At 31.0% G+C, this 15505-nt stretch overlaps 1 protein-coding gene across 2 annotated transcripts; it reads left to right on the top strand.

Annotated features, from left to right (window-relative positions):
- The first annotated feature begins 322 nt into the window (after nt 1-322).
- On the top strand, nt 323-15258 carry LOC132708331 (uncharacterized). Of its 2 annotated transcripts, none has more exons than XM_060680611.1 (6): nt 323-659; nt 8458-8600; nt 12005-12100; nt 14160-14407; nt 14471-14610; nt 14664-15258. In XM_060680611.1, the coding sequence occupies exons 1-6, from the start codon at nt 632-634 to the stop codon at nt 15068-15070; spliced, it is 1062 nt and encodes a 353-aa protein (XP_060536594.1). In that variant the 5' UTR covers nt 323-631; the 3' UTR covers nt 15071-15258. The 2 variants fall into 2 exon arrangements, with proteins under 2 accessions (XP_060536594.1, XP_060536587.1); XM_060680604.1 differs by having other exon boundaries at nt 8454-8600; nt 14664-15257.
- The last annotated feature ends 247 nt before the right edge of the window (nt 15259-15505 follow it).

Raw genomic sequence — 15505 nt, 5'->3', positions numbered from 1 at the left:
TTTTGTCTGCTATTAATAAGCGAATTGCTGAAATTTCTCATCCTTTTGCAGATACAATTCTACTGATGCATAAATTAAAAGCATATTTAACATAAAACATTAATATTTACCTGAAATCAGAGTATATGTGGCTTTTACGTTCAAAATTCTATATGCAACCAAGAAAACACATTAGTAAAAAACTGATTGCCGCACTTTGCCCGCGCTTTATCGCAATTTTAAGTTTTCCGTATTGTTACTTTAACAATGTGCTGGAGGAAGGTGAAGAGAAAGTAATACGCACGTGAATAAAATATTCAAATAGTCGCAAATAACTCACGTTATTCTTACTCATGCGGTCTTGCCTCACCCACATGCATGTGTAGAGTTATAGACTAGACAAAAATTTATCTACGTACAGTTAGACCTGCTTAAACGATGAGAAAATGATTTTTATACGCAAAAACGGGAAAAATGTGAAAACCATTAGCGCGGGGTAGATAGTGTTTCGAGAGACGTTACGTTTGAAATCTGTGTATAAGATAAGATATTTCGTGTTTAAACGAAAATGAAAATAAACGCGAAAAATATCTATACCCTTTGGAAACATGGCCTTTATACAAAAATGTTTGTGCTGTAGTCTACCTATCGGATGTGGATTTTTCGGAACGTATCTTTTGGTGAGTTGATAGTATTATTGCACAAAATTTATTTTTGTCAAATATCAAATCAATTTCGATCATATAATTAAAACGAAATGTGTTAAATTTTAACGGACCTTTGATTTTAATTAATTGGTAATCTTTTATCGTTAATACTTAACATAATAACGCACCAAACGTCTACGCTGCTTATAAACCAAGAAATAAAGTAAACCTAAATACTGGATCTTTTTTATCGGCTTTAATTTTTTGTTTATTCAATTGGATTTCATGAAAACTATGTAGGGAAACAAATGAAGCAAAAAAAACCCTGAAAAATAAACAAATTGTTACATATTGCTAAACATTAATTTATTTATTATTTTTTAAATATTTATTTATTTATTTCTATATCAACGTTAAAAAAAAAACAATACAAATACTATAAGTATCCAGAATATCTTATAACTTATCCGCCATAGAGCAACACCTGACAGTATAAATCAAAATAAGATTTGTTCAATAATGTGGTGGTAAATATTAATCGTTAAGAAGGTACAAGTTGTTGACAGTAAAACTATCTTGGTCTCTTTGATAATAAAATGTAATAGTGGCACGTGTTATTGGACCATTATTATGCAAGTTTTTTTGGTCGGTTGATTATGAAAATCACAGTATTATCGACGCGCATTTGTGGAAATGCAATTCAGAAATTTGACAGAATAAAATTTTTCTGCCTGTTAAATTTCTTTTCCCCGATTTCAAGAATACGGATTTTTGGTTTTTACAGATATTTTTGGGAAATATAAATCTTAAAATCTACCGGAGGAGTAATTTTTTTCCTTTATTCAAGGGAATTCTTACTACTGAAAACACTTACTCCTATTATGGTCAAATTGCGGGATATTCGCCTTGGAATATTATAATCACTTTCAACAATCTCAATCTTTTTAAGGACCAAGATGTATTTATAGTATCACCTGTTACACTAGGGCGAATAAGTTATCGGAGGCTTTGCATCTACTGTACTCGATTAAACGCATTGTCCTGGACGTATTGAACATTTTGAATTTGCTCTACTGCGTGATTAGTTTCTTAATTGAATTTTAATGAAAAATGGCTTCCTGAATTTCGAATTAAAGGGATTATTACACTTTTTCTGCCACAATTCATGAGCCGCGGAACCGGAAATAACTCTAGCGGATTCGTTTAAAGTTGGGTGTCAATTAAGTGCGTTTGCATGCGCGACACGAATCTTTACTTTAAGCAAATCTTGAAACTGTTACGGAACTATATCTTGAATGTTAATTAAAGAAACAGGCATGGAAATTGCGGAAGCGGCAAGGAATACGAGTTCACTTGGTAACGACATTAAAAAAGTAGCTTTAAACTTTGACACTTTCTTCTTATCAATATTGCTTCTTGTGGACTTTGATACTTTAATACAAATAAAGTAAGAATTATTTTTTTCGATATATATTCATATATTCATATGCATATTCTACCGATCTAATTAAAAATGGTTTTTGAAATTGAGTGATAAGGCAGTTTTTGAATGAATAAAAACAATATTATAATACTTATTTTCAATTTTAAATAAAATGATCAATTGATTTACTTTAAAGAAAAAAGAAAATGACTATTTTGTAATCATTCGGGAACAGCGATAGCAAGTTTAATAAGACATGTTTTGTTATTTAAAATACCACTCTGTAGATCAAAGCATATTTTTATTCCTCGGAACTTTCTCGACATATTTTTCATATAGAATATCCTATACGGTCTTACCGTTTCCGACATATTTTGCACTTTTGTCAAAAGTGATTGATTTTCTTTAAGAATGGTATATGCTTCAATGGTCCGTGTTGATATTTTAAAAATAAATAAATACAGGGTGACTAAAAAATAACTATTTTTTTAAAATAATTTTGTTGTATTTAATAAAAGGTAAAAGTTTTAGATGTCGAAATATTGGCAATAAAATATTTTTCAATTGTCAAAATGATGACGAAACAGGATAAAAAAACAATCGAACAATACAGAAACGTCAATATTTCGGCTTGCTGTGAGTTTGCAAATCATTATTTAACAGTTTTATTTAACTTTAGTCATTATTTATTGTTATTGTAATTTTAATACAATAAAATGGTCTCATAAAGCGTATTTCTAAAAAAACTAAATAATGTTAAAAATTGAAATAGTAAATAAAAGAAATTATCAAGGCAGTTTATTATCGATTTTTGTTCATCTGGACATCTTTTAGCAAATCGCAAAATATTTTTGGTCAAATTTGGTCTACTTTTTATAATGTAAATACCGGGAATGATTTATAATATTTATAAAACAATGTCAGGTGTGCCAGGTCTGCCTGTAGTACACAATTGTTTTTTTTTCTGTCATGTTCGATATTCATCCTCTTGACCAATTAATATGCGTATAGCACGATTATAATGGAAAAACGTTTTATTGTTAATATTTCTAAATGTGCAACTTAAGTCAAGCCTAGGAGAACTAAAATGTCTACAACTAGTTTCTCCATTCCCTATTTTTAATATGACATATGTAATTAGCTATCATTTTTAATTTAACATTAGAGGTAAATCTTTTTTCATGGTTATTTTTACTGATCGAGTTGAAATAAAAGAAACAATTTTTAGCAAAGTTGCTTTCTCTGACAAGTTCGAAAAAATAATATTTCCAAAAATATTTCATAACATGATTAAAAATAAATAGTAATAGAATTTTATTAGAATATTTTTTTAAAAACGAACATTTCTGGATAAACAAATATCTTTCAATACTTATTATTGACAAGTTAGCCAAATTTTATACGCACAGTGCCAGTCATACTACAATAACTTTGTTTGCTATAAAAGTGAAATTTTAATTAAACAGCATAATTTCTCCAACTGTAATATAACTGATGCTTTACTTTGTCTAAACCGCAACTATTTTTTCTATCTATTTCGTCAAACTACGAAATTTATGAAGTCCTTTACCGCCAGGGTCATGTAGACCAGTTTTCAACCGTAGTAATGATAATTTATTAACTACCTACAGTGCTGTATTTTTCCTACGATAATTTTATAATATTTAATGTAGAATATTACATAACCTAATAAAAACTTCTAATATTATTAATTTACAGTGTGTTTTTGTTTATTATAGCAGGATTTTAACAGTTGAAAGTAACAAAATAATTTTAAATTATAACTTATCTTCACATTATTTAATAGAGTAGATATTAAAATTAAAAACGAAAATGGTACGCTACAATTATTTTCCATTTTTTTTATGTACGGATTGTGTTAAAGTGTTACAAGTTTATATAGAAAGAAAAAAATCTCTTGACAATTCTTACCAACTCGTTTTTGACATAGTGAAATTGATCATTAAATCTTATGTACGATATACATAAAAAGCATAAACCATGAAAATACAATATGTTTTTTTTTAATCTTAAATAAGACATTATCTTTTTTCTCCAAGGCTTATATACAAGGTTGGCCAAATTCGATATTTTTAAATGGAAACTTCCCTTTCTATAGGAGAAGCCGAAAGTTAATATCGGTGTCTGGAGCTCAGTTTTCATGAAACACTCAATCGTAAAAAAAAGGTATCTGGGTCCCTAGTACCGTTTCAGATTATTGGGTATTTTTGGAAAATGTACATTTTCAAAAAGCTTTGTTATTTTGGAAAATTTTGCGTTTTTATGAAACCATTTTAAAAGCAGCAGAATTTAATAGTTTCAATGTAATCTTTTCAAAACTAATAGTTAATTAGTTATTAAGCGAAAAATTGATTTTTTATGTGGAACATCTTGTACATTTTCAAATAATTGAGCAGCACAAGCAATTTGTATTATGACCAATAGTCTGAACGGAAACAACCTCTTAAAGACATTTTAAGAATATTGCGACACAATTTAATTAACCGGTTTGAAAGTAGCCAAAAAGTTTTACATGAACTCCATATGAACTACAAGAAATAGTGGTTTTAGCAGCTGTTAATAGTATATTCGATTTAGATAGGTTACGTCATAAACCAAGGAGAACGAAGAACCCATGCTACGCCACTGCCAATAATAGCTCGTCGGTGCACATTTATTGATTTAAATTTGAATTGTATATATTGGATTTAGATAGGTTATGTCATAAACGAAGGAGAACGAAGAACCCATGCTACGCCACTGCCAACAATAGCTCGTCGGTGCACATTTATTGATTTAAATCTAATTTATATATATTTAAAATACGTTACATATAACTATGAAAGTTCAACATCAAAAGTCAATAACATGATATTTCACATGTACATTTTATTTGGATTTTTCACATTTCTGGTCAAAAGGGATTTCTTGCCTTTTTATCAGTCAGTATATGCAATTGTTGCTGAACATGCAATAATCAAAAAGTGTCTTTTTCTGCTCAAAGTCGACATCATTCCTAATAGTTTCATGGTATAGTAAGCCTGTCGTAATTTCTTACAAAATTACGTGTATAAACATATATATAGCTCGCAAATGACTTTATATGGGAAATAATATTAATTTTCATTGACATTCATATTGCAGACGCATCTGGTTGCTATTAATATTGCTGATTTATAAGAAATCACTGTAACAATTAATAAATGAAATAACATACGGAACCAAAAAAAGTTCGGAAACTGAGGTGACTTTATCCTATCTATCTAAAAACCACCAATTTATAATAAGCGACGATGTCGCATTTCAAAAAATGTTTGCAGAGTGTGTTTTATGCTTGGTTGGGAGCACAACTTAATTTTTTTAAGGCAAATTGTGGATGAGGCTGTTGTCCCAAAATATTATTCCTTCGTAGGAAGTTTTTGTATTGTATTATTTATATTACATTTGATTTAATTTTTTTTTAACTCTGAACAGTTTGTATTAAATAAAACTTGTAGTTTATGAGGAGGTACCATAGAGCGCTCAAATTTCTTAGGCACTTTGAAATGTAATAGGTGTCTCTATAAAGGCAACGAGGTACAGTGTTAGGGAAACGGGTGGTCCTAGATATTAAAAATGTTTGCGAAACGGTCCAATCAATAAATTTTATATCGATTTCAAATATGGTTTGGCACGTAATTAATTAAAAAAATAGGGTTTTATTTAATCAATTATGGAATCGGACATTAACCAGTGGAAATCCTGTTTGCCAAACTCAACTTTTTTTGCACTCTAATCGTGGCAAAATAAGAAACATTTACAGAATTCGGGTTTTAGGAATCCAAATGGCAATTATATTTTTTTCAAATTTCTAGGACCTTGCAATTCCCCCTCGTTACCCTTACTGATAGACCCGCTATATTAGCAAAAGTGGAATAATTTTTAATGATCGTTTGTAGTTTATAGTTATTTTTATTTTATTATTCCTTAATAGCATTGTTTATTTCGATAATTATCTTTGTTTCGCCATTTAAATCGTTAAGTAGCCAGTATGTTCTCCATGAGTGCAATGAGTATGGTCACACGCAGATTTTTCAATTTTCATAGATTAATTGTTTGCAAAGCTAACAACAATTTGAAAATACATTAGCATTCTTACATTTTCACTATGTACAAAAACGATAGGCAAATTATTTCATTTCAAACAGTAAATCTACGGAGTAATTTTATTTGTGTACGTAAAATTTTTATTTAAAAATACACAGACACGTATTAAGAAAGCAGAAAAATTTTTGCATCCAGTTAGAAATTTATTATATTGGTATATGTAACCAAAAGTTACAATAATAATATCATGGATAGTCGCGTGATATTATTCTGATTTTGAGGAGGCTCAGGAGAAGCATGAGATTGGAGGCAATTCAGCTATTTGAACTAACATATAACTGTTAGTTAGTGCGAAATAATCAGAACTTTTTGTTTGCACTGACTTTCTTGAATTCATTTTATTAGAATTGATAGTAAATACTAGCTATTAGATACCTGTCGATAGTGAAATGTTAAAAAGGATAGAAATTTAGCAACATGTCGATTTAAAAGGACCAAACTTAAAAAATAAAAGTGGATAAAATGGGCTTTTAAGAGATAAATCTCCGTCGATGGTCTTTAAAACAAGCAAAAAGAATCATTTGATTCTGAAACTATTTAAAAGAAAATTTCGTCACAAATATAATTGGACCGCCTGTAAGTAAATATATGTTGGAAAGTTAAGAAAGAAACAATTCACAAATTAAGCAATTCGTGTTACAGGACGACCAAAATTGTGATATTGCGAAATTCGAAATTTTGTAATACAGTGCCGATAAGGCGGATGACGCGTTGGTTAAGTGTTGTGGGTTTACCGTAATTTGCAAGCACTAAAAACAAGGTTTTCTAGTAAATTCAAGGCGTTCGATAAGGACATGGTCTACAAATTCGACTCGCAATTCTCGATATAAAAGGCTACCTTTGAAATAATAACGTATTCAAATCTAAAAATAATGTAAAGACATTCTGCTACTTATAAACGATTGACCAACACACAAGCCTCGCAGATATTGTAGTGGAAAGGCTGAGAAGAATAATAAAATTGTTATTGTTTTCTTGGGAAAATGCCGCTCGTTTCAATATTTCGTCTGTTTGCTTTATACGTTCCTGTTCGTAGTCCATTAACCCAGTTTTCGTCCGTCCGATTTACCTTTTCTAAGATTTGTGGATTTTATTTATTTTTATCTACTGGGCCAATATTTGTGAACATACGGCACGGATTTTTTTCAACATTTTGAGATTTTGGATATTTGAAGGGTTCGCTTGTAGGAATTTCATTAATAATGTCAATTTTGAGACCTGTTAAAAATTGTTAGGTTAGCTGTTTTTTTTAGTTCTGGTCAATATCTAGAAATCAGTTAATTTTAGAAAAAATTTTTATAACTTTTTAGCTTTTACTTTTGGAAACAAATGTTACAGGTATTACCTAAAATCTAGGTATTTCTGGATATTTGACACAGTAAATTTCGACGATTTTTATAAATAAGTATCTCCAAAACTAACAAAAATGTTGACATTAAACTATTGATTGTCATTAAAAAATTTATAAAATAATGGTTTTTGATCATTTTAAAAGTTTAAAAGTTAGCGATAATAACCATAATATAATTGATAATAACTTTGTTACCAAAGTGTCGGAAAGGTGCTATGAGAGGCACAATCACGTTGAGAATCGTGGTTTCTTTACGATACAATCTAGACATTTCTAACGATATTTATTTTTGTCTATACATATTTACTTGTGGTATTTGTTACCATATCAGTTTCATTTAAGGATAAAACCGTGACTAAATAATCAACGTTTAACAGGAACAGCTTATTAGGTTTAGCGATACCATATAGAGCACACCTTTTCTCGAGGAAATATTTGGCTGGTTGCTAAAATTTTGGTTCTATGTTTAATTGTTTTTATATCAAATATGACTCAAAGGAAAAATCGATATGAGCAGTAAAAAGATTCGCGCCATCAGCGAAACAGGGACGGAAACCGTCATAAAAGTGTAGTCAAAACTATGCATCTTAATTACTATTTCAAATGCGAATAACTCAATTTTTTAAGCCCTTTTAAAATGCTGCCTAATAAAGAAAACAAAAAAAAACGAACAATTTCAGATCAGATATCATAGAACATCAACACTGGCATCGATCATACCTTTTTATTTTGTCTTTATTTTTCTCCATTTTCCCAATTTTCATACAAAATTTTTGGGTACAAGTCTTTCTACCAAAAATTCAAAATTTCCATTTCAAGAATAAATTGTTTGTACCATAATATATTTGTGAAGAGTTATTATACATGTAATACTGATAGCGGTAAAAAAACGTACCTATTGTTTCAGATAGCTTACTTAATAGCGTTTGCTTTTGAACTGCTTTGGCTGATTCTGGAAGCGAAGCATATCTTGCCGGCTGCCGCCGTTCTGTTAGCAGCCGGATATTTTGCTTTAAGCCTTTTTGGCGCACTGTTATTACATGGAATAGCGACAGTAAGTATATAGATATAGAGAGGTATTGTTTCCATTTGAAAGCGGAAATAATGAATTATCACAAGTTAGTGTATTCGATTATATGCCGCCAAATTATCTAAGATGAAGCAATTTCAATGTTTTTATTTTTATTTTCTTTTCCATGGTACGCAAATAAAAAATATATTACATTTGCAGCATTTGTTATTAATAAAATACCCAATATACAGTGTTCAAGCGTGCGTGTCGCCATAAAGCATGTAGCTCCTAGAGATATAGAGGTCCTGTCTATTCTGATAACACAGAAGCTTATGAAGCTATGAAAAAATGTTGACATTCAACATGCGTATACGCGAAATTTAAAGTCTTGCTTTTAACCAGTGACCTTGCGGCATTTAACAAACAACATGGCCGCTTACGAATCGTCAATAAGTTTGGATGCAGCATTTTTACGGCAGTATTTCCTCAAAATATTGCTACTATAGTAGGGCCACTATATTATCTAATAGCTATATTATAAAGCGTTAGCTTCATTATTTACCCTCACTGTTCCAAATCAAACTACTGACTAAAACAGTGTTTATTAAACTTTTTTGATAATACATCATATAACAACTATGTATAAATATATGTATTGATATATTTGCACAATAAAGTTCTAGCCAACTACTTACATTTATAGGTACCAAAAATAAAATACAAAATTTATATAAATATGAATGAATTGCAGTGACCAAAATTTATCATTTTAATTTGCTCGCAAAATAAACTATTGAAAGCAGCAAAATTTTGAATACGAAATATGGAAAATGGGATTGTTTTTGTTGTTTATTGAGACCTTAAAAAGGCAAATTAATTTCGTGAATATATAGAGTGTTCCAATACATGTTTCAAAAATGTAGAACAACTCATTACGCTAAGTTCTAATAGAGTTCTTTTTTACCTTTTTGACAAATTAACAGAAAAATCCGATGCAACTGATATTTGAAAACGCAATATTGTTTCGAAATGCGAATGTAGATACTTAAATACTTTTTAAAAAACTTCTGGATTCCCCCTGCGTCCGTTTTTATTGAGTCGAACTGGGTAACGTTTCCCCAATCATCCCTTTGGACTTGACTGACTGAAACAGTTTCAGTCGAACTCTAAAGAAGCCAACAGGATGATTGACGAAACATTCGACTCAACAAAGACCGACGCAGAAGAAATTCAGAGGTTTTGTAAAAAGTATAAGTATTACAGTAGTGGAAGTTCATTTGGGAAATTAAACTTGCTTTTTTTTAAATAGCTGCAATAGCTGCTGGACTTTTTTAGATGTTAATAGAAAAACGAAATTCCATGACGGTATCTTCGAAACGAAATTTTTCACTGAAAATTGGTTGGCGTCACCTTGTAGAACCCTCAAAGTGACCACAACACAGTACAAACGAAAGCGGAAGTTTTGAATACATAAACTATTAGCTTGAACAAAGATAACAAAGTCCAGTAGGACTTAACTGACATTGGGTTTCATTGACCGTATGATATACAGGGTGTTACTTGATGGCGTCTTATTATTAAAAGCGATAATTTTTTTAAAGATAAAGATAAAAAAGATATGAATGTATGTCTCAAACGCCTTAATTTATCAGATACAAGTTGCTACACACCCTGGTTGGTTGGCGTCACCTTGTAGAACCCTCAAAGTGACCACAACACAGTACAAACGAAAGCGGAAGTTTTGAATACATAAACTATTAGCTTGAACAAAGATAACAAAGTCCAGTAGGACTTAACTGACATTGGGTTTCATTGACCGTATGATATACAGGGTGTTACTTGATGGCGTCTTATTATTAAAAGCGATAATTTTTTTAAAGATAAAGATAAAAAAGATATGAATGTATGTCTCAAACGCCTTAATTTATCAGATACAAGTTGCTACACACCCTGTGTATCCTTGAAAAAGTAAATGTTTGGCTTTTTAATTAACAATAGCTACAATAATGTAATACTTGCGTTTCATTTCCTTACGGTTGTTTGGATAACAATTAGGAATTATTATACATACTTTCTTTATAAATAAATGCATATTTAAAATGGCATTACTGTAATAACCAGATGTATCATAGGAGGGGGTATTATTCTATTTTCTACAATTTGAATATTATAATGGCGATATAGCGAATATCGCACGTAAGTAATATGCACAGGAAATGTCGACCGCGATGAAAAACTAGACCGGCAATATTATTATTAAACGATCTATTCGATTACGAAAAAAAATTGAAAATTATTTCCTTAGATTTTCAATCACTTACCTACTTACCGGCGTAACTTATTATTATAAATACCAAATTATCGTACTACTTATTACCTACCAAGATATTCATTGTTAGCAATTATACAGGGTGTTCCACGTAGAATTTCATCTATCTTTTTATAAGGAAACTATGACGACTAAAAATTCCGAATTATACTAAAGTCTATGAGGGCCATCCGACTATATTTTTATGACGGCGGACAGCCCGATTATACATGTTGTCGACTTTTCCCAGTGAAATCTCGGAAGTGGTAAAAAATACAGGGTAGCTCAAATTTGGGCAATGTTAGACCGGCGCTAGACTGATAAAAATTTCATTAAAAATGTAATTTCCGGTTTCCAATTTATTTTTTTTGTAACAGCTTATTTTAAAATTTAGAAAAAAGGCTGCAAATACATTCCCATTGGAACTATTTGAGTTTCATCTTTTGTCGAAGTGAAAAATCTCGTACTACGTTTCGTTTTTCTTAAACCACCATCGACTTTAATTTTTCTTATGGACGCCATATTGGATTTTTTACCCTTTTAACTATGTATTAAAAGTTACCTTTATAGTTTCAAACAATCGAAATGAAACAATATGTTTTTTCATTTTCAATCATTTTTCAAATATTTTGGTAGCTTGCGAGTCCCTGCTAGTGACGAAACGAGTTTAGTTTAAATTTCTTAAACGAACCAAACTCTACGAGATTTCTATCGAATAATTTAAACGAGGTTTGATGAGGTTGTTGTCTTGCGCAACACTGGTTCCCATACTTTTTCGACGTCATTTTATCATTCTTCTCTATTAGTCAATTACATTTTTAACCAACATAAGGATTCACAAGCTATCAAAACATTTGAAACTTTGAAACACCCGGTATATTGCTGTTTTAAATTTCTGTTGCTATTTATGAGATCATTTATATTTTCCGCCCTAAATATTATATGCATACCGAAGAATATACAGTGCCTCTCGTAATTTTCGCTATGTAGGTATGAGAAAATTTTTTATTTGTATCCATACAAACCATAACTTATTAAACCTCTGTCTCGCGTTACGCAGCCTGGCCTCAAAATGTCATTTTTGAGAGAAAATTTTAATGTACATCATTCATTTTTTAATAGCAAAATCTTTTTTTAGAAAAACACGCTGTGCCTCATAACTTGGATGTTTTCAACCACAATCCTGACGTTTCCGGAAGCTGGACTTGTCATTTATATGAGTGTCGACTACTGGGTAGGTCTTTTCACAGCACAACTTTACTTCTTCTCTCTTTTACGAATTTGAAGAAATGTAAGATTATCACAAACATTGGCAATGGGACTGAGATTTGTCATTGTATGTCTTTTTTATTGATTTATGTAAAAATTTTGATGTCAGATGTCGTTTAAAATGCAAATGCAGCTTCATTGAAATTAAAAAAGTTAGAAAAGAACTTCCAATTTTCAGTTTTTAACATTACAAGAAAAACTCCGATCTGAGCGACCAACCCTTTCATCTAAAAATGATCACTGAACCCTCTCAACATCTGCTTCTAGTTTCTTAAAATCGAAGAATAAAGTATGTGTTTGGAATAATTATTAGGTTGTATATAAGGCTTAAATTTATTTTTACAAGATAACAAATTTTTTGCAATCATTGGAAATTGATGCAGGATAACTTTCTATCAAATTTCCTCTTTTACTTGGTAAAGTAAAAAGTAATTAAATTGAACTTGGACAGTTACCAAAGTTTTTACACTCCAATATTATAATCGCTAATTTTTAATAATTTTCATTATACATTTTGAAAAATACCAAAATCTAACAACTGAAAAATTAAATTAATTTTTTTTATGTCCCCACGCCCATATAGAAAATACAGGTTAATGTCCATTCAGTAATTTCCAAATTTTATTTTTTTCATTTTATTTTTTTATCATATTTTTTTCGAAAATGCATATTCGTATTTAGGTCTCTTTTAACACTATGTATCTTAAAATCGAAGAAGTCGTGGACCATAGTTTATATTAACTTTTAATTTAATTTCGAAACACCCTGTGCATAAGTCTAGTATTACCGAAGTAATATAAGAGAACCCTCGAGACACGTCGATATGCCGATTAATTCTGAATAGAAATTCTTCGTATCATTTTTTTGCTGCCATGACCAAAAATGAAGAGAAACCGTACCAGCTGTTGTAAAAGTTGTAGAAGTAGTGAATATATTTTTCAATTTTAAAAAATAAAGCATAAGTATATCGCAGCAAATTAAATGTCAGTTCAGGCCAGAGTTGTACGTCCAAAATTATGTAAATTGTTATAAACCATATGTATATATAGTTGGTCGTCTGTGTTTTAAACTAACGATTGGATGTGCAAATATTGTTTGTGTCTTCTCATTACTATTCATATTTTAAATAAATGCACTCAATGTATTTTTATTACAAATTACAAGTCTCAATTCTGGCTTCTAATAGGTATATCAACAAATTTTAAATGGCGCATCTTCGTTTTGAGCTTGTCGAGGCACCTTATGTAAATGCGTATTTCGCCATCATCGGTTAGAAAACATTAGCAAAAAGATTTTTCAAAGTTTTTAGAGGTACAGGATAATCCCGCGTACTTCTGCACATCTCACTCACTCTCTAACCGCAAAACCTCCTCATTTTTGAGGGAGGTCCTGTAACCTCCCCGACATTATAGCTTCTACTGTTTCCGAGATTCCAACCTCCTTTCCATAACCGCATAAAAAATTTTCTGATACAAAAAAAAATGAGTATATTTTTAAACTTAATAGCACCCACTCCATTTACCACACCATAATGAACGATATAAGCACGTACGGTAAAAAGGCTGGAGGTACAACACCGTGAAAGGATTGTTCCTCTCTCACTCACATGTCAGGCAACCTCTCCAATCCGATACACTAACACCTTTTTGTGAGGGAATCAGCTTTCCCTTGTGAAAGGAGCGGCAGTGGTTGAAGCACTAGAAGACCTTGAAACGATTATTCAAGTTTATAAAGAAATCAGGTTTAGTAAATTGGCATCTTATTATAACTCATTGAAAATGACCATAAGTCAGGTGCAGGTATTGAATTTATCAAAATTTCTAGATGTGCCTGGACAAGTTTACATCTTTAGTAAACGCATTTTTAAAGGGTTTGTATGCAATAATAGTTTTGCATAAATAACCTCTTATTTGATAATATGATACTTTACTACGTTCCATTTCTGTATTAATTGATTTCTTTAAAGTTTTTGTTATATATAAGTATAATCGCTAAATCATGTTTTCACCTTTGCCTATTTTCAGGGCACAGCACACATATATGGAATAACGGAGCTGTCATGTTGGCTCCTGAGGATAATAGTAAACGTTATAGAAATAATACTAGTCCAGTCTCTCTACACGACGTGGAAAGACGAGGAACTAGATGATAAGAGATTAAGAGACTTAACGGTACCTGGAACGGTAGCAAATACAACTCCGTTCACGGCACCATTTTACCAAAATGCTGGGTACGAACAATCCGTTAATAATTTCAATGAATTGTTAACAAGGTATCGTCTAGAATAATATATGCATATGCAATATGCAAAAAAAAAATTTAATGTATACTTTAGGTCTGGATCTATGCAACAAATGTGGAGTTATCAATTTGCAAATAACTTTACCCCCATTGATGGTTACCCAATTTATGCAGCCCAGAGCGAGTTCAATGCCAGCGTTTTTATGACACACTACGGAAGTAATGATGGCTTTGGTGAGTTTCGTAGTAAATAATATAGTAATATTAATGATATTCGAAATTTTCAGAAAAGAAAGCTTACTCTTTAATGGATCTACGCTACATCGATCAACCGGCAATGAAAAATGCCCAATATTGGGGTTCCCAAACTGATGCAGATCAAGACAAAGAAATAATGCCCAATTTGGGCACAATGTCTGAAATCAGCTACCCAATCCACAACAATAACAAACTAACAAAAAGCAAATCGATGGATGCGTTGCATGATATCAACAGGGGTAGTCGTGTGATCAGAAATAGTGCGGGGTTTTATGCGCAACCTGTTGCGAGTTACGGCGTGCCTATCTATTACGGTCCTTTGGACGGACCTGATTTTTTAATTTACAAGAAGCAAGTCGATAAAATGAATAGTAAAAACTCTTTGAGTAATAATTCAGCGGAAGATGTACAAAAATATAGGGACGTTGCACTCTAACAGAGTAAGTGCTGTGTTTGTAGACAGTAAGAATGTGAGAAACGTTAATTGTTTATAGTTGATTGTTGATTAATGACATTTTTTGTTACCATTTTCATTTGCAATTTGTCGAGAGGGCAATATACCTGTTTATTAACAAAATTATGAATAATAAATTGATATTCGTTTTATTTCACTTAAACTCCAAGGGAAACTTTTAATTTTAAATCTTGAAAATCATATTTGTTGCGACATAGATTATGTTTGTTGTGAGGTTTTAATTATAAATCTTCCAAGTGATGCGTTGGGTCGTGTTTATAGGGGTTAGTTTGAGTTTGAGGATTCGTAATCCTAATAAGTAATTTTCACTTCCTTTATATTGTTCTCTAAAGATATACCGTTTTTACCACATAATCCGGTATTTAACTTTGGTAAATTTGTATGAAGGTCTAACCC

Source organism: Cylas formicarius, unplaced genomic scaffold (assembly GCF_029955315.1).
Source record: "Cylas formicarius isolate icCylForm1 unplaced genomic scaffold, icCylForm1.1 PGA_scaffold_10__41_contigs__length_53128322, whole genome shotgun sequence".
Taxonomy (NCBI): domain Eukaryota; kingdom Metazoa; phylum Arthropoda; class Insecta; order Coleoptera; family Brentidae; genus Cylas; species Cylas formicarius.
The sequence above is the reverse complement of the archived record's forward strand: the minus strand, read 5'-3'. Positions and strand labels throughout refer to the sequence as shown.

Bases quoted from the DNA above. Each gene is read 5' to 3' on its own strand.
- LOC132708331 (XM_060680604.1), top strand. From the start codon at position 588: ATGGCCTTTATACAAAAATGTTTGTGCTGTAGTCTACCTATCGGATGT. The intron at 660-8,453 runs GTGAGTTGATAG...CTATTGTTTCAG, and splicing joins TTTTCGGAACGTATCTTTTG to ATAGCTTACTTAATAGCGTT. The intron at 12,101-14,159 runs GTAGGTCTTTTC...GCCTATTTTCAG, and splicing joins ATATGAGTGTCGACTACTGG to GGCACAGCACACATATATGG.